The sequence below is a fragment of the Osmerus mordax genome, chromosome 10 (genome assembly GCF_038355195.1).
Source record: "Osmerus mordax isolate fOsmMor3 chromosome 10, fOsmMor3.pri, whole genome shotgun sequence".
Lineage (NCBI taxonomy): Eukaryota > Metazoa > Chordata > Actinopteri > Osmeriformes > Osmeridae > Osmerus > Osmerus mordax.
The window spans coordinates 9166199-9185316 of record NC_090059.1 but is presented as its reverse complement, the minus strand read 5'-3'; the positions used below and the strand labels follow the sequence as shown (position 1 = coordinate 9185316).

Here is a 19118-nt window from a genome sequence, read left to right as displayed (position 1 = left end):
GAACCCTTGTACGTGATTATGCTTGTACAGCACAGCAAGGCTGTTTTCAAACAGGGTAGTAAAACATTGTTCAGACTCTTCCCTACCCTTGTTCAGTAAAAGCCAACTGGAAGTAAGACTTCCAGTTGAGTCACTGCCTGCTGGACAGCTAGGATCTTCCCTCCAGGAGTTGAACTGCATGTAAGTATTGAACTGTTCTGCTTTGCCTTACTTGGAAGAAATTGTGGTTGAATACACTGCAAATAAGGTCTGCTAAATTACAAGAAATAATCACTAAATTTGAAGAGAAAAGGACTTAATACTAGTGAAATGATCTGTCCATGCAGCAAGATACTTTTTCTCAACAAGATATCTTAAAATAAGTTGGTTCCAGTCTAGAGATAAGTAGGCTTAAGAATATACCACAAATTAAAAGATAGAAACTAGTAAATCATTTTTCAAACAAGATAAAAAATATATTTCCAGAACAAGCACAGAACAATTTGCAGTGTACTTGAATTCTGACATTAAATGTACCATAAATCAAATAAACGATAGTATGCTATAGTATGTTAAACTATACTACACTGACAGTGGACGACGATACACTACGGTGTGTGCTTGTTTTGTGGTTGCGGTCATGTTGTGGTAGTGCTGCGGTCAGAGCAGGACCATGTCTGTGAAGAGGGGCAGCTGCCGGCTGACCAGGCTGGAGGCCACCCTGGCGGTCCTCTTCATCATCATGACCGGAGTGTCCGTGGGTTTGATCGCCGTCATGGCAACGGGCTGGAACGACCGATCAAGTAAAGGATTTGTTTTAGTCTCGCCATGTAACGCGCACACACACGCACATACACACTCTCACATGCACACACACACACACAGTGGTATACAGTGCTCAAGCACCGCAGAGTTCTGGCTGATGCTGCTGTGTCTGCCCACCAGAGGATCCAGAGGTAACAGTCCCCCCCAGCGCCCCGCCCCAGGAGAGCCCCTACCTGATTGGGGTGGGAAGGGCAGACTGCACTGGCCCCCCCGCTGACATCCCCCTGGTGAGTGACCTCCCCCCTCCCTCCCTCCCTCCTCCCCCCCCCCCCCCCCCCCCCCCCACACACACAGACACACACACAGACACACACACATCCCCCTGGTGAGTGACCTCCCCCCTCCCTCCCTCCCTCCCCACACACACACACACACACACATCCCCCTGGTGAGTGACCTCCCCCCTCCCTCCCTCCCTCCTCCCCCCCCCCCCCCCACACACACACACACAGACACACACACAGACACACACACATCCCCCTGGTGAGTGACCTCCCCCCTCCCCCCCCCCCCCCACACACACACAGACACACACACATCCCCCTGGTGAGTGACCTCCCCCCTCCCTCCCCACACACACTTCCCCCGCAGAACTCATTTACATTTATTCATTTAGCAGATGCTTTCATCCAAAGCGACTGTCAAGAAAGAGCTTTACGAAAGGTGCATAGGTCAATGATCATAAACAACGAGATAGCCCCCAAAACAATGTGGGTAGCCAAAACATGGAGCATACACTGTGAAAAGCAAATAAGTGCCAATGGGTGGAACCAGAAGAGCATGTAGTTAAACAAATGACAATTAAACAACATGATCCTTGAAAGTGCTAGAATGCACCTGGAGGAAAGCAATAATGTAATTCACAGCGAGTACAAGCAGTTAAATCAGTTACAACTAACCAACAAGTGCAGCGAGTCCCTCAATAAGTGTCATTGCGAAATAAATTAACATTTGATCCAACAAATCTTTCTTAAGTACCATTGAGTCAGAGGTTATCATGACATAGAGGCTTTATTACAGCTGTTGCAGGAGATATGATGGTGTTATTGTATCTTGTCTTGTAAAACACAAACTGTTCCTTGGCGCCGATCACTGATACAACGGTGCTCTTTAGTTCCTGGATTATCTCCTGTACTTACTATGTGCCTTTTTGTGTGTTTCTTTGGTTTCCCTTCATGGACTCCAGATTTATGCAGCATTCTCATATTTGAGAGTGCTAACACGCAGTATGGATTAGTAAAGTGTGATGGGTGAAGAACAACATAGAATGGGACCCAAAATGCACTACTACTCCTGGTCATCACAATACTCTGAACTAATATGAAATGTGTTTTGAAAGCCAAGATCAGAACAGAATTCACCATGACCTCCAAAGCCTTTTCTATAATCTGTCTTGGGGTGTGGTGGAGATGGGTGTGATAAAGACATGGATATACACATAGAGAGAGACAGAGATAAACCAAGCCATCTGTGATAAGGTTTATGACGTGATCATCAATGAAATGGGAGACAAGAAAAGGAGGCCAAAGCAGTGTGTGTTTGTGTGTGTGAATGTGTGTGTGTGTGTGTGGTAGATGGGCTATGCCACTCTTGACCAGACAGCGGGGGGCATCCACACCCGCCTGTACAGCAGAGCCTTCATCGTTGACGACGGGAGGAAGAGGGTGGTCTTCATCACGGCAGACATCGGCATGGTGTCCCAGAGGCTGAGGCTGGAGGTAACAGAGGCGGTTCGGGGACCACAGTGTCTCGTTGCCCCATGGCTTATAGAACCAAAGTCTGGAGGTTTGAATCCCTAGAAATAGATACACATACTGTACATGTATCACTAGACTGTGGTTCGATGGAGGCGGTTGGTGGACTACACTTATGTTATAAAGTAAATGTGTTAGCCTTTTAGCCGAAGGCTGTTATCCAGCCTGTATCCTCCTCTCACGGACACACATTTGAGTATGACACCATCCCTGCGTTGTAGCGTCAGGGTTTGTCTGATACATGCTGATGTGTTGCAGGTGCTGAACGAGCTAAAGGTCAAGTACGGCAGCCTGTACCGACAGGACAATGTGGTGATGAGCGGGACACACACACACTCTGGCCTGGCTGGATACTTCCAGTACACGCTCTTCATGATCACCAGCAAAGGATACATCAAACCTTCAGCTCAGGCCATCGTCAACGGGATTGTCAAGGTTCCTATCTCTCTCTCTCTCTCTCACACACACACACACACACACACACACACAGACTCTCTCACAAACGCACGCGTACACAAACACACGCAATTGCACGCAAACATTACACTGCTACACTGCCCAGAAGCATCCCACACATTCGCACGGAAGGACACAAAGGATTAGGATGAAGCTCCAAATGCGCTCTCCAGTCAAAAAAACAAGAGTAATGGGTGCCTTCCCGTGGAGATAACAGTGAGAGGGGCTCAGTTCTGGTGACATTTTTAGGAAGCCTGATGATCATATGAGTAGCCAGGCATCTGAAGTGGTCCACAGAATACCAACTTTTGGCCCAGCGAGTAGGCTGGGGCAAGCTGCTCTTTCTTTGTGTCCTCTCCTGCCCCTTCATGCTCTGCCTCACTTCTCTCCCCTCCCCTCTCTGTGTCTCTCTGTTGTATGGCGGGGATCCCTCTGGCCTTTTCTTTCTCAGAGTCTGGACATAGCTCGCATAGCTACCTCCTCCGCACGCCCTCCACACGCCCCTCTGTGTCTCTCTCTCTGATGTACAGTATGGCCCGTTATGTACCCTACTGTCTCAGAGTTTAGACATAGCTCACATATCTCCCTCCCCCTCGCAGAAGTGTTCACTGTGGTGTCCTGTGTCTGACTGTGGACGTAGCTTTCATTGTGTACTGTATACCCCCCCCCCTCCCACTCCTCTCTGTCAGGGTTCCCTGTGTTCTCTCCTTTAATTCAGTTCAAGTCAATGATCCAGAAGGAAGGTCAAGAATGTCTCAGTATGTTGTCATTTCCTGTCTGAGTGTTTTCTCCCCTGTCTCTCCTGAGTAGGAGAGTGTAGACATGTCTGTCCTTCCCGGCCTCAGGGTGCAGACATCTCTCCCTCTCCTCCTCTCCTTGTTTCTCTCCCGCTCGCTGTCCTCTCGTCTCAGAGTATAGATATGTCTCTCTCTCTCTGTCCTCTCATCTCAGAGTATAGATATGTCTCTCTCTCTCTGTCCTTCCCGGCCTCAGGGTGCAGACATCTCTCCCTCTCCTCCTCTCCTTGTCTCAGAGTATGGACATCTCTCCCGCTCGCTGTCCTCTCATCTCAGAGTATAGATATGTCTCTCTCTCTCTGTCCTCTCGTCTCAGAGTGTGGACATAGCTCACAGGAACATGAAGCCAGGGCGGCTCTTCATGAATAAAGGAGAACTGGAGGAGAACAGTCGCAACAGGAGCCCACACTCCTACCTCAACAACCCAGAGGAGGAGAGGGGCAGGTACATCTCCTTCCTTCCCTCCTTCCTCCCTCACTTCCTCCCCTCCTCCCTCACTTCCTCCCCTCCTTCCTTCCTTCCTTCCTTCCTTCCTTCCTTCCTTCCTTCCTTCCTTCCTTCCTCCCTCCCTTCCATCCCTCCTTCCTTTCTGCCTTCCTTTCTTGATCTCCCAGGTATGCATATTTGATCATTAATTGAGACTGAGCTAGATATCAGCTTTGACGAACCAGTTTTGCAGACCAGTGTTGATGAGTCTTGTGTGTTGATCAGTGTTGGGTCTCCCCACCCCCAGGTACACCACCAATACAGACAAGCAGGTGATGGTCCTGAAGTTCACAGATCTGGATGGTGACGGGATGGGCATGATCAGGTAGATAGCCTCGACTCACAGAGTCCTCCATGCATGAAAGCACTGCTATTAATCGAGTCCTGCCTTCAGAGTTAAAAGCCTTTGTTCCTGCCAAGGGCTAACACTCTCCATACACCCCGCCCCCCCTCGCTCTTTCCACTCGCAGCTGGTTCGCTGTCCACGGTGTCAGTATGAACATGACCAATCGCATGGTGAGCAGTGACAACATGGGATATGCCTCCTACATCATGGAGCAGGATAAGAACATCGGTTCTCTACCTGGAGAGGTGAGGACAGGGTGAGAGGAGAGGTGGGGGAGAGAGGAGAGGAGACCAGAGGAGAGAACAGGAGGAGGGGAGGAGAGAGGAAAGGAAAGAAGAGGAGAGAAGGGGAGGGGAGGAGAGAACAGGAGGAATGGACGAAAGCAGAGCACTGGCTCTAATCAACAGTAAAGCCAGTCTAAATGAGACTGTGCTCCCCTGCCCATAGTCTGTATGAGTGATAAACCAGGGAAGATTAACTAATTAAATCATATAAAACGCTGCGTCCTGTTCTTTAAGCTGATTAAACCTGTTCCGTTGCAGTATAGTCACAGGAGAAATGAACTTTAACCAAAGATAATTAAAAGCTTGAAGAACTCCTGCTGAAATTGCCTTTGATAAGAATGAATAGTGAGATACAAGTCAATTAAAGTTTTGGGTCTGTTTAGAAAAGAGGTTTTAACTGAGAGGAGAAGTAGAAAATAAGTTTTTACTGAGAAGAGAAACTTTAAATAGAGTTGCTTTAACGTGACTGGGGATTGAACCTGGGCCTGTCTGAAAGGGTCAGCATGGGTAACCACCACAAGGCCCGAGTCCTCAAAGCACCTCTGCTACATCAGTGATTATGTCTCCTGTCCAGGGACCATTTGTGGCAGGGTTCTCCTCCAGTAACCTTGGCGACGTGTCTCCAAACATCAGAGGGCCAATCTGTGTGAACACTGGAGAGGCATGTGACTACCTCAACAGCTCCTGTCCTGTTGGAGGGGTGTGTACCTCACACACACACAGTGACACTCACACACACACAACCGCATACACAATCCATGTCATTCACACACACAATGTCATTCAATAACACACTGGCAACCACATACACACAATTTCACACATATACATAGATAACATATTCATTTTGCAGACATTTTCATCCAAAGCGATGTACAAGGGAGATTTGAACCTGCAACCTCATGATTAGCTGTGAAATGCTCTATCACAGAGCGGTCTGTCCCCACAGGCACTCTTTCACACACACTGTGCGACAGCTTGACCGTGTTGTTTGTCTTCAGACTAAGGTGTGTTTATCAGCGGGACCTGGAGGAGACATGTTTGAAAGCACCCGGATCATAGGAGAGAACATCTACAAAAAGGCCAAGGTAGGAGCCCACACGCAAACACACTCACACATACACACACATGTACACACACACACACACACACACACACACACACACACACACAAACTAATTTATACCTTGTTTATGTGTGTGTGTGTGCCTGCATGTGTAAACGTGTGTGTGACTGCCCCCTGCAGGACCTCTACAGTAAGGCAGATCAGGAGCTGCGAGGCTTCATCCATGCTGCCCACCAGTGGGTCAACATGACGGACGTCACCGTCCAGATCAACGCCACACACACGGTCAGTACCGCCCCACCACGGACCAATCACAGTCAGTACCGCCGCACCACGGACCAATCACAACACTGGGATAACTCTGGGGAATTACTTCATAGCTCTATCTCCCTGTCTGTCTCCATGGCTCAGGTAGGGAGAACCAGAGTCCGCATGGTTCAGGGGAGTTCAAGGATAAGTATTAGTCCAGCAGGCCTGAATAACCTTTGGATATCCTGTTCCTCTGACGCCACACCCTTCCTGCTAATTTATCAACCTCTATCCTATCAGCAGACACCTTGACTGGCGGTGGGTCTTGCATAAGCAACACCAAACTGATTGCTGGAGACGAGAACTGAAACATCAGACCACATCTCTTCCTACCCTGTTCTCCTTAATCTGGCTCCTTAAATTGTATTAAGATTAGATTAAGTTTTACATGGGATTATATTAGATAGATTAGATATTAGACATTATATTAGATAGATTAGATATTAGACAGATTGAGCAAATTTTCCTGGAAATCCCTAGATTCCACACAGTTCTACATGGACATATTTCTCACTTTTAGGAGCCGCTATACCAAAGTGTCGAAACACATGGACTTTGTTGATTGGAGTGTGTGGTGGAGAAGTCAGTTTGTTAGTTGACTTTACTAATCCCCGCAATGAAATGAAATCGTCATAGCGATTAACAGGTACAAGAACACAAATATTCAAACATTCAAACCCAGTCAACCGTTATGTCAACACCACAGCATGCAGACAGCAAAGCGTTCAGAACGATAATCAAACAGAAAGCTCAAATCCCAGTTCACATTTACCAGACACTCTTATCCAGAGCGACTTACAGTAAGTACAGGGACATTCCCCCGAGGCAAGTAGGGTGAAGTGCCTTGCCCAAGGACACAACGTCAGTTGGCATGACCGGGAATCGAACTGGCAACCTTCGGATTACTAGCCCGATTCCCTCACCGCTCAGCCACCTGACTCCCTGTGTTCAACAGCAGCCCAGATCTACCTCTGAGCCATCTCCTCTGTCCTCACAGGCCAGGACCTGCAAGCCCGCCCTGGGACACAGCTTTGCTGCAGGAACCACCGACGGGGGAGGAGACCTCAACTTCACCCAGGGTCAGTGTAACAGAGGTGGTTCAGTGACCTTGGGTAGCGTTGGCTCAGCGTTCTGACTGTGCCAGGTGTCGTAAGTGTCAAGGTTCCTAGTCCTTATCTGAGTGTGAGTGTGTGTGTGTTTGTGTGTGCGTTTTTTTTTTATCATCGTGTGTGTGTGTGCGTGTGTTTATTTGCTTGTGTGGGTGCGTATGTATGTGTGTGTCTGTGTGTGTGTCCATGCAGGAGCTGTAGAGGGAGACCCGTTTTGGGACGGGATCAGAGATTCTTTGCTCGGGCCTCCCTCCAATGAAACACAAGACTGCCACTGGCCCAAACCCATCCTGTTCAACACAGGGGAGGTAGGGACAACTGTGTGTGTGTTTGTGTGTTTATATGTTCACCTTTAACTTCTGTCATTGCTGTCATACCTCTTACCTTCCCATCATGCTTTGCTCTACAGATGAACTGGCCCCTCCCTTGGCACCCTCAGATCGTTGATGTCCAGATGATCACCATCGGACCGCTGGCCGTTGTCGCCATACCAGGGGAGATGACGTGAGTCTGGACGCGTGCCGTTAAGTACAGAAACGTGTGACCATAGAAGAAGTGGTGCTGCAAAGTACACGACCACAGAACCAGAGAGCTCTCATGATCAAACTGTTTTCTTATCCAGCACCATGTCAGGCAGACGGATACGAGAGGCCGTGAAACAGGTGAGGATCAAATACACACACACACCCACACACACAGACATTCACGCTTGCACACACTAGCACACAGCGAATACAGTATTTTGATTCTCTTTTTGTGTGTGTGTGTAGGAGCTGCAGTCGCAGGGGTCGTTCAAGGACGCAGAGGTGGTCCTAGCTGGCCTCAGCAACATCTACACCCACTACATCACCACCTACGAAGAGTACCAGGTAGGCTTGTAGACAAACATGGACTCACTGCTTCATCGCAGTCATCAAACCAGCTCTACTTTGATGCCGTTAGATCCCTAGGCTAGCATCTGCTTTTCTTATTACCTTCAGTATATTTTATAGACTTATTTCTCTCAGGAAGGTATCCCCTGTGTAGAATCATTCGAAAAACCATTTCTACTCTTATTAAAGGTGATGCTTCATGGAACCATTACTAAACATGTAATGAAGCAAAACCTCCGTTAGGAACTCTTTTGTGTGCTGTACAGTTCTATTTGGAGCCTTATTTCTGGCCAGAATAAAATGATGCATGGGAATTAGCTATCACAATGTCTTCTCCTTCTCCATTCTCTTTGGAGTGCCCTAACCCCAACCCTTCTATAGCTCCCTGGGGAATAACAGTGTTCTGTCTGCAGATTCAGCGCTACGAGGGAGCATCCACCATCTTCGGCCCTCACACACTGTCGGCCTACGTGCAGAAGTTCAGAGGACTGGCCAGAGCCATCGCAGAGGTGAGCCTGGTCAGGCTTGGAGCCCTCTACCTCACTTCCTGTCAGGCTGGCTGACTGCTCCATTGTAGCATGGGATACTGTGTTTGCTGAAACACAGTCTATACAATAGAGTCAACTGTCTGTTTAAACCTGGTCCTCAATTTAATACGGAAATACTTACCTTATCTATATTTTATGATTTCGATTTTCATCTCTGAATGGGGATGGATAAGTATTTGATTGCCAGGTTCAAATCCCTACTTTCTTTTATTCCTCCCTGTACATCACTTTGGATGAAAGCAATACATGACATGACAGAACATAACATCACACTACACAGTGAGATGGCTGCTTCCCAAGCCTGAACCTGAGTTTCTGTGTTCAGGGCAGAGAGGAGAACCTCCCTGTTGGTCCCGAACCCCCGTTGTTCACAGGCAGTCCGCTGTTCAACCTGCTTCCTGCTGCAGGCGTGGACAGGAAGCCCGTCAACACCTCGTTCGGAGAGGTCCTGGAGCAGGTGAACCCCTTCTACACACTGGTGAGCCACTGTCTGCATCAATATCAGGAGAAATATCAAGATTTGTATCAGAATCTTTATCAATATCAGTATTGGTATTGGTATCATTCTCAATATCAATGCCAGTATCAGTATGGAAAAGTATCACAATCAAAATGTTTATTCCTACCTGTAGCCCCTCCCCTCCCAAGACACACTCACTCTCTTTACATGTGGGTGTGACTCATCATCACCTAAATCTAAATCAGTCTCAAAATGTTCATCCATATTGTGTGTGTTTTTCTGTTGGGATTCAACAGGGCGACATTGTCTCTGTCACATTTGTAGCTGGAAACCCTCGACACTCAGGAGACATCGTAAGACTCTGTTACTAACCATCCCTAATTTACTTCCAGATTAGCAAATTATATACACATTTATGTAAATATACGTACATACCGTATATTTAATGTCTCTGTTTCAGAGAGACAAGACCTTCATCACTGTTGAGAAGTTCCACAACAAAACCTCCAGTTGGGAAGTAGTTCACACAGATGCATCTTGGGAAACAAGGTAAAGCTAGACCCTGATTGGACGATGATTATAACTGGTCTTACCAAACTACATTACAATAGAGTACTAGAGTTAAGAAACTTCTGACAGTGCAATCAATACAATCAGTTTTGATCAATTTCATTGGTGCATGCTTAGTTGGACACTATAATCATTGAGAGAGCAAGGCTGTCTTTGATTGGTCCAGTGCTTAGAGTTATCTGGCAAGGGTGTTGATAGGTCAGAGTACACCTGTGGCTCAATCAGACAAGGAGCAGAATACCACTCGGCATCTTAGAGGATTATCCAACCTCACCCAGCCGAGCACTCAGCAACATTATGTCGATGTCTCTGGAGATTATAGAACGTTATGAGGAAGAAAGATTACTGCGCCTTTACGACAATCCACCCTCTGTTGATAATAAAGGCAACCTCAATGGGATTTTGGTGATTTAGAAACAATTGTGTTTCTTCAGCTCTTTTCGTGTGTGAATACCAGGTTTGCAAATCCCAAGGCGGTCCGAGATGGGGCAGGTCAGGTTTGTTGAGGGGTGGTTTCAGAAAGTTCAACGTTGTCCAATCAAAGTTAGGCCTCCCCAATGAGATCAGCATGTTATGTTCGGTCTGGACTATGTATAAACAACATAACTCCTCTGCTCTGATGCTTGAGTCGATCTCAGAGGATTGGATTGGTGTTAACAAGATGGCAACATCGGAGGTCTTAGTGGAGATTCTCCTGGGTTGCTTAAGCCTGTCCGATACTGTGCGCTCTTCAGCAGGTCAGGGCAGGTAGAGGGGGCCAGTGTAGTTGTACATGTCCTGACATGGCATGATAGGTGAACTGGGCCAGAGAAGAGGGAGGCTAGATAAACACCCCTGGATGAGGTCACTGCCCTCTGATCTGCTCTGTCAACAGACACCGGACCGCCACTTCAAAGGGGAGCGGGGTGTGTGAAGGGGTGTGTGAGGGGTTGAGGGAGGGGGTGAGGGAGGGGGTGAGGGAGGGGTTGAGGGAGGGGGTGAGGGAGGGGGTGTGGGAGGGGTTGAGGGAGGGGGTGAGGGAGGGGGTGTGGGAGGGGTTGAGGGAGGGGGTGAGGGAGGGGGTCAGGGAGGGGGTGAGGGAGGGGAAAGGTGAGGAGAAGTGAGGGTGGGGAAGGGTGAGGGTGTGTACGTCTGCAATTTCAGATGTTTTCCTGACTTCTCTCCTCTCCTCTCCCCCAGGTTCTACTGGTTGAAGGGAGCCGACCAGCATAGCAACACCACGGTGGAGTGGCACATCCCTCGCTCTGCTCAGACAGGCTCCTACAGGATCCGCCATTTTGGACACTTCAAGGAGAGGAAGGGATTCATAACGACCATCACTCCTTATGAGGGAACCTCTGACATTTTCAGGATCTCCCAGAAGACTTGGTGGTATGTCTGACCCCAGATCAGTCAATGACTATTACTGTTGGAATGGTTCAGTCGTAGACGGTTTGACTGTCACACGAGAAGTTGCAGGTTCAAATCCCCCCTGCATGTCACTTTGGATTGAAGCATAAAAAAACATTATTTGTGACATTTTTACAATAACTTAATATGACGGATCTCAGAGCAGCGAATGACTATGAATTCTGAATGAACCAGTTTGTTCTGCTGTCTGAGTTGTGTTGAAACGGTATGGTGTCAGGTTGATAAATGTTTGAATAAGATTGAACTTAAACAATGACATTTGACCTGACTGTAAGTGTTTTCCAATGAGGTTGTATATATGACAAATACGTTTGATTACAATGAAGATGTAATAAACAGAAGCCAAGTTTTAAAATGCGTATTGTTTATTTACCCATAACAATGATCACACAAGACACCTCAGAATCACCCAAAGCAGTCACCACATTACCTGTTCTCTCCAAAGTATCTCCCACTTTCCTCCATATTGCCTGATTATTCAGTCCCTTTACGATTTGGTTTACATGTTTTCCGATCAATTATTGAAGTACAGAGAATTTGAAAATATCCAAAAACAATAGACAAATAGTGTTTGATTTATGGTATAAAAATAGGTTTTAAGTGCTACACACACTTTTAATACTGTCACTGCTTAGGCATTTTATCATAGTGTTGTCTGGTGTGCTGACAAGAGTCTCACAGCCCTACGGATGTGCATGCCCAGAAGCAAGGGAGCAGGGCGTAGGGTGTAAGGTGTAGGGTGTAGGGTTTAGGACCTAGGTTGCAAGATGTAGGGGGTTTAGGGCGTAGGGCATAGGGTGAAGGGAGTAAGGTGTAAGACACACAAGGTAAAAAGTTTAGGCCCAAGAAAAATAACTTAACTCTCAGAAAATGACACTATGTCTGTAGCCAAGATGGTCAATCGCCTACAACATGTTAGAGGACACTGTCTCAAATGGACAAACGTACCCTTTTGAAAATAAATAGTTCATATTTCATGGCCTCTAAAACAGAGGTTAGAAAATGTGTGTTAAAGGGAGTCTTAAAACTGTCAGGTCATGTTCACACCTTGTGGGGGTGGTTATATTCTGCACATTAAGAACGCATTATATCAAAAAGTTATGAAAGATCGAGACAAATACTAGTCTGAAAGTGTGAATACTGAGAGATGGGAACAACACAAAATAAAAGCCCTTTACGAAATCTAGCATCTATTTCCTTTTCTAAGCACACAGTCCAACAACATCCATGTGTACAGGATACTACAGCACAGTTAGTTTATATGTAGAGGCATGCATAGGTAAAATAACATCAAAGGCACCTTTCATGAAAATGAAATGTTGAAATTGCATTCCTGTCCTTCACTGAGGAAATAAAAGGCCACGAGGCCAGAGAGACAAATGATCTGGACTTGACTTGATTAGGTTTTGTATTATTGTGGTTTGTTTGTCTGTTTGAATGGAACTTGTGTTTTTCTTGTACTTTGGGGGATTAAAGTCCAGGTGTTCAGGCGTTTTTTATCAGTCAGTTTAGCAGAGTTTGACCTCAGAGTAGGCCTGTCGTCTCCCTCATGACCAAAAGAAAAGTTTTAGACCAAAAAAAAAAAACATGACTGTTAAGTTACTGAGAGAAGTAAACACCATGTGCAGACATCCTTTTCTCTGAAAACAAAAGTACAAAAAAACAAAACGTTTTCAAAATGACCAAAGAATAACCAATTAATACTTTTGGAATTAAATGTGATTTCTTTACTACTCTACGACAGCCAATAGTGGCCCTAGAACAACTACAAAATCCATTTTCACAATCAGATCAATTCTACAGAGAGGACACATTGTTTCACAGTCAGAGAAAGAGTTCGGAAGGAACGCGGGTCGGCATGGAGTTTCAGGTTCGGACGTCCGGGTTCTGGGCTTCCAGAACGTCGGTTCAGAACACCCCGTAGCCGTCTCCTCGGGTTGCCACGGCGAAGGCAGGGTACCCTTCATAGGTGGCGTAGGCCGTGAGATCCTGGCCCAGCGACACGGCTTGTTTGAGCTGGGAGGCCGCAACAGAGGCGGAGGGGCTGGCCAGGGCGTAACCTACTGGGGCAGACACACCAGAGGAGGTCAGGGCTCAGGGGAAGTTAAACAGGAAGATGGCTGACCGTAGAGAAGGTGAGAGCGATGGTCAGTCAGCTGACCGGCCGGTAGGGGCGGAGCCTCACATACCTGAGAAGGCGGCTGCGGCTGCGGCGGCCGCAGCGGTGGCCTCTGCGGCGCCCTCTGTCTGCAGCCCCAGTGTCTGCAGGGCGTGCTCGGCCGCGTGGACCTTGGCCTCGTCCACCGCCGCACACAGCTTGGACGGGGTGAACGGGTGTCTGCAGCGGCGAGGGAGAGGAAGGTGACCATGAGGGTGAACACGGAGGTGAAGAAGGAGGTGAGTGTGAAGACAAGGAGGAAGATGAAGGTGGAGATGTGGATGGCTACATCGAGTGTAATCAAACATCATTTATTTCTTGTTCTTGTACGTCATAACCAAATGTGAGGATAGGAGGTTCAGAAAGAAAGTCCAGCCACCACTGGACGATGATAGGATCATTTGAATTTATACTTTTCAATACTGTGTGATGATAGGCTGGTTTGAACTTACATGTTGGGGTACTGGGTGGCGAGTGCTGGGATGGTGACCTTATAAAGGAACAGCTGCCGCTGGTCGTGTCCAAGAGCAGAGTGGAGCTGGTAGACAGGCTGACCCCAGTTGTTCTTCTGACAAACATCCTCCAGAATCTGGAACACACAAACTCGGAAGGTCAACCCTGAAGGTGTGTCGGTGTGTCGCTGTGTGCCTGTCTGTCTGTGTGCGTGTCTGTCTGTCTGTGTGCATGTCTGTCTGTGTGCGTGTCTGTCTGTGTGCGTGTCTGTCTGTGGGCGTGTCTGTCTGTGGGCGTGTCTGTCTGTGGGCATGTCTGTCTGTGGGCTTGTCTTTCTGTGTGGGTGTCTTTCTGCGCGTGCGTGCCTGGGTGTTTCCGTGTCGTTCTGTGCGCGTGTTTCTGTCTGCGTGTGTCTTTGTACGTGCGTGCGTATTTCTGCGTGTGTCCGTCTTGCCATGTGTGCATGTGTCCATCTGTGCATATATCTTTCTGTGTGACTTTGTGTGTGTGTGTCTGTCTTGCCGTGTGTGTGTGTGTGTGTGTGTGTGTGTGTGTGTGTGTGTGTGTGTGTGTGTGTGTGTGTGTGTGTGTGTGTGTGTACCTGCGGAGCGTGCTTCATCCCAGGAGGTTTCAGGGCCACTGTGTTCATGGGGGTGAGCTCCATTCCAGGAAGCAGGTCAAACAGCTTGTCGTCCAGCCTCTTATCGGCCTTCAGCTGGTAGCCGGCGCAGCCACGCCCTACGCCTGCGTAGGCCAGGTAGCCCCGCCCCCCCATGCCCCGCACGCCGGCCGCCCCTACAGGTATATTCATGTAAATGTCTAGGAACGCAAGAAGGATTCGGATCAATCAAATCACCAGGAATCAACTGGGAGAAGCAATCAAGAGTGGTCATGTGATCGTCCAGGCCGGCACAGTACAGAGGGGTGATCGTCAGACTGTGATTGTTTGTTTTTTAGCGTTACCATTAACCAGCTGCCCTCGTTTGGGGCTTTGGGATGAGATTTGATGGAGTGTCATTGATCAGATCAGGTCATTAAGGATTTAAGCATTGTGATTGACAATGCTAAAGTAGTTGGACTGTAATATGCAGGCATGGAAGGCAGTTTTTGTACTGACTGACATCATACATGTCTCAAACTACAGCACAGAATGCACATCACTTTACTGGAGTTACCACACAGAGTAATGAACAGGCATTCATACACAATAAGAAGTCAAGTTAGCTTGATAAGATCAAATTTGAATATTGCACAAAGCATTGCAAAATATTCTCGCAAAATGTTGGCCTCATACAATAATTTGGATGAATGAAACGACTCACACCACAACTATGACACAGAGACGCTGATTGGCTGTCATCATTCGAAAAGAGCAGCATGCTCTATGTCTCAGTGAGACAGGAAGAGGGGAACAGCTCCAGCCCCTACACCCACCTCTGATCGAAGGCGTCCGGACCAGCCCGCGCCCCCCCACGTGTCCCTTGGCAGTGGGGAAGCGGAACTGGTTTGGGAGGGCGGCGTAGGCCTGGGGGGCGTAGAAGACCGGCGCCCCGAGGTACGCGGCGGTGGGGTCATACACCTGGCCCAGCGTGTAGGCATACTCCCCCTGGAGGAGGGGGCCCCCGCGGCCCCCCGTCCCCCGCGTGTAGCGCACGTAGCTGTCCTTGTCCACGGGCTTGGCCAGGGTCACCTCGATGGGAGAGCTGTCCACCAACTGGAGGTGGGGGAGAGGGGTGGGAGAGGGAGGTGGGTGGGTGGGGAAAAGGGGAGAACAAGAGAAGGGGAGAAGGGAGGGCAGGAGGGAAGGGTGCGTGAGAGGGGAGTGTTGAAGGAAGGGGGTTGAGAGGAAGGAGAAGGGGAGGAATAGAAAATGGGTGGATGGAGGTGTGTGAGAGAGGGCCAGGCGAGATGCGGGAGGAGGGGAGGAGGGAGAACGGGTGGGGAGAAAGAGGAAAGCGAAACAGATCACGTATTAACCATGAGGTGATTACAGACGAGAGGGGGGGGGGGGGTACTCTGAGAGGGTCGCAGACCCGGGTGGCTCAGCTGACCTTGCCGTTGAGGGCGGTCATGGCATTGATGGCGTCCTCTCTGTGGGTGAAATGGACGAAGGCGTAGTCCCTGATCTTCTTCACCCTCTCCACTGCACCTGCACACACACACAATCATCATTACACAAACATTTCCAGTGAATCAAGGAAATAGAAAATAGATAACCACTTCGAACACTCCCCCAAACCTCCCGCATCAGCCTCACAGTGTCTCACCTCACCTCTCTGTCCTCCTACCTGGCTTGATGCTGTTAAACTCCTTCTCTATGGTCTCTTCGGTGGTGGCCAGCATCAGGTTCCTCACGTATAGGATCTTCACCGTCGCCATGGTATCCTCGTCCACCTCCACCTCTGGCTCCGCCCAGTCCACGGCGATGGCGTGACCCCACAGCTGGATCCTGCCTGGGGGGCGGAGACCAGGGAGTCACAACCAGGAAGTTGCTTAACACAACTGATAAAGCAGTTGGCCATTAGCCAACATACTACGGTAAAATTCAAATTCTGCATGAATCCAAATGCTGTTCACGCCCTTTTCAAACAGTTACTTTGATGATCTTTGCCTCTGCAGGTGTTGTCTGTGATTGGCCAGTACCTGGCAGCAGTTTCAGTAACAAAACCTCTGATTGGCCAGTACCTGGCAGCAGTTTCAGTAACAAAACCTCTGATTGGCCAGTACCTGGCAGCAGCTTCCTGCGGGCCATGGCTGCAGCACGGTGACTATCGTACTCCACAAAGGCAAAGCCACGGTTCTTGGTCTTGTCAGCGGCGCTCGGGTACACGATGACCTCCATGACCCCCTCGGTGACCTTCCTCATCTCGGCCAGGATCTCCTCCCTCTTCTTGGTCTTGGGGATCCCGCCCACGAACAGACGGCAGTTGTCCACGCTGGCGCACACGCCCAGCAGACGACCATTCCTGAACACGAAGAGGACGAGCAGAGAGTCAGTTCACAGTAGTTCGTTGGTTATAAGTAGTTCATTGGTTGAGCAGTCGTTTGTAAATTCCCGGTGGTTCCTTGTCTCCCTCTACCTGATCTCGTGGTTGTTGAGCTGCTTCATGGCGGTCTTGGCCTCCTGCTTGGTGGTGAAGGTGACGAAGGCGTAGCCCCGGTTGTTGCCGTTGAAGTCCATCATCATCCTCACCTCGTAGATCTTCCCAAACTGTGAGAGAGAGAGAGAGAGGTAGAGAACAAACAGATTGGAACAGGGCCAAAAGCATCTGCTCAATACAAAATGTAGAAGAGTGCAGTTTGACACAGTTTTCACTGTATCAAACACTTCCAGAAGCGGATGTGTTTCTCTGTGGTGTGTGTCATGTACCTTCTCACAGAGGGGCACCAGCTCGTCCTCAAACAGGTCTCTGGGCAGCTTCCCCACGAAGATCTCACTCCCCCGCTCAGGGGGGGGCCCCTCCCAGCCTGGCGGAGGCCCTCCATACCTCCGCTGACCATTCTCCTAGACACACACACACACACACACACATGCTCTGTGCTGCACAACAAATTGCCTCTCAGAGGACATGCACGTTTTCTACCACTACCCACACACACATAATACCCACAGACACAGAATGTATCCTGTTCCAACACGCACAGCTTTTCTGCCAGATAGGAACAGCCTAGAGGCTGTGTCCACTACCCCCGACACTGGGAAGGTGCACTCATTAGCGACCAGTTCTCCCAGACTGTGTGGGCAGCTCCCACAACCTGCCCTCCCACACAGTGGTTCAGATCCAGGCCCGCCCGGGCATGTCTGTCTCCCGCCACAAGGAGGCGCCCTCTTCCCATCACTGCTCAGCCCCTGAAATAACACTTCCATCTGTCTGTCTGTCGGCCTGCCTGTCTGTCTGTCTGTCTGTCTCCTCAGCCTCCGCCTACCTGTAGTATCTGGTATCCGGTGCGCTGGATGAGAGTGCGCAGTGCCACCTCTTTCTGCATGCCCGCCAGGCCGTCCCCGGATTTGTGATTGGGTTCCATTGAGAGTGATTGTAGCAGCAGCAGTAAATCAGGAGAATTAGGGGTGCTCACTGAAATTAGACCACAGACCACAACACACACTGGGATTACAGAAATGACACACATACATACGTCGTCGGGAGAGCAACACACACACATTTGCGGGCAGGCGGGAAACGTCCAAACATTCATGTACACACACATATGCATGCATGAGGGAAACACACATCCACAGGCCATTTGTTTGCCAAGAAACACCCATTATTATCTATGTTCAACTTTGGCATAGTTTTAGTGGGCTCCTTTAGCCTCTGGAGCTATCTGGTGTAAGATAAGAGATGAGACACACACATATATATATATAACCACATCATGGTACCGTCAGTCAAGACTTCTGATTTCCCTGATGCACGCTGGAAAAAACATGTTGACTTACATGTTGTCCCGTGTCATGAAACGCCTCTCTGAGTGAGTGTGAGTGTGTTTTGGAAGAACATTTAAAGAAAGAGAGACAGTATTCGTGGGAGCTAGACAAACGCAGATACAGAAAGAGATGGAGAAAGAGAGACAGATGCAGAGGCAGGGGCAGAGACAGAGGTAGAGGCAAAGACCGAGGCAGAGAGAGACAGAGAGAAAGGCAGGTCTCATTGAGGAGTGGGTCTGAAGGTCTGAGGAGTAATGATTAACAGAACAGAAACCTAGCAGCAGTGCAACACTGGGCCCCCTCTTTCTGCTGTCTGTTTGTGTCCAATCAGTGTGTGTGTGTGTGTGTGTGTGTGTGCTTGTGTGTGTGTGTGTGTGTGAGCATATCTAATAGGCGGACTAGGATCTATACTGTTTCCTTGTCCAGGCCATAAGAAGACCACAGTAACACAGAATGTGATGTCATCTTTGACCTGAAGCTACCGTTGTGCTTCCCACAGGCTATACCTCTACAACATGGGCTGGGAGCAGATCACAATGGCACTTGTGAATGAATCAGTGCTTTCAGACATTTACTTCCAGTTTCTGTGTTTGTATTAGTTCAATTGTCAGTTGTATTAGTTTGTGATGGCATCAATGCCATCACGGACAATAGCAATACTGTAGACATGATGTAGACACCCAGATAGTAATACTGATAATAACGTCAAAATGTACTCATATAGCAGATGCTTTCGTCCAAGGGGACCCACGAGGGGGATTTGAACCTGCAACCTCTTGACATTCTCCCAAAATGCTCTACCACTAT

General features: G+C 48.7%; 3 protein-coding genes across 5 annotated transcripts in view; 2 read left to right on the top strand and 1 right to left on the bottom strand.

Moving 5' to 3' along the window:
• Positions 1–19118, top strand: part of ankrd22 (ankyrin repeat domain 22) — a 107217-nt gene that overhangs the window by 81852 nt on the left and 6247 nt on the right. The window lies entirely within an intron of this gene.
• asah2 (N-acylsphingosine amidohydrolase 2) lies at positions 140–11626 on the top strand. The gene is made up of 21 exons (XM_067244874.1): positions 140–180; positions 632–782; positions 925–1031; positions 2379–2522; positions 2817–2993; positions 4128–4255; positions 4545–4622; positions 4768–4888; positions 5502–5627; positions 5929–6015; positions 6174–6278; positions 7300–7381; positions 7604–7719; positions 7821–7915; positions 8034–8073; positions 8182–8280; positions 8697–8792; positions 9157–9309; positions 9588–9644; positions 9752–9840; positions 11041–11626. Exons 2-21 carry the CDS (start codon positions 653–655, stop codon positions 11240–11242), a joined length of 2232 nt encoding a protein of 743 aa, XP_067100975.1. The 5' UTR covers positions 140–180; positions 632–652; the 3' UTR covers positions 11243–11626.
• a1cf (apobec1 complementation factor) lies at positions 11619–17941 on the bottom strand. 3 transcript variants are annotated; one of them, XM_067244876.1, is made up of 11 exons: positions 17810–17941; positions 17253–17387; positions 16963–17093; positions 16610–16848; positions 16171–16335; positions 15934–16031; positions 15317–15596; positions 14484–14701; positions 13882–14018; positions 13461–13609; positions 11619–13331 (listed from the first exon to the last, which is right to left on the bottom strand). In XM_067244876.1, exons 1-11 carry the CDS (start codon positions 17906–17908, stop codon positions 13180–13182), a joined length of 1803 nt encoding a protein of 600 aa, XP_067100977.1. In that variant the 5' UTR covers positions 17909–17941; the 3' UTR covers positions 11619–13179. The 3 variants fall into 3 exon arrangements, with proteins under 3 accessions (XP_067100977.1, XP_067100978.1, XP_067100979.1); XM_067244877.1 differs by having other exon boundaries at positions 11619–13334; positions 14484–14677; XM_067244878.1 differs by having other exon boundaries at positions 14484–14677.

Coding starts and splice junctions, on each gene's coding strand:
- asah2 (XM_067244874.1), top strand. CDS start 653: ATGTCTGTGAAGAGGGGCAGCTGCCGGCTGACCAGGCTGGAGGCCACC. Junction 4,889..5,501: donor TCGGTTCTCTACCTGGAGAG/GTGAGGACAGGG, acceptor TCTCCTGTCCAG/GGACCATTTGTGGCAGGGTT. Junction 6,279..7,299: donor AGATCAACGCCACACACACG/GTCAGTACCGCC, acceptor CTGTCCTCACAG/GCCAGGACCTGCAAGCCCGC.
- a1cf (XM_067244876.1), bottom strand. CDS start 17,908: ATGGAACCCAATCACAAATCCGGGGACGGCCTGGCGGGCATGCAGAAA. Junction 17,388..17,809: donor CCGGATACCAGATACTACAG/GTAGGCGGAGGC, acceptor GTGTGTGTCTAG/GAGAATGGTCAGCGGAGGTA. Junction 13,610..13,881: donor GCCACCCAGTACCCCAACAT/GTAAGTTCAAAC, acceptor TCGCCGCTGCAG/ACACCCGTTCACCCCGTCCA.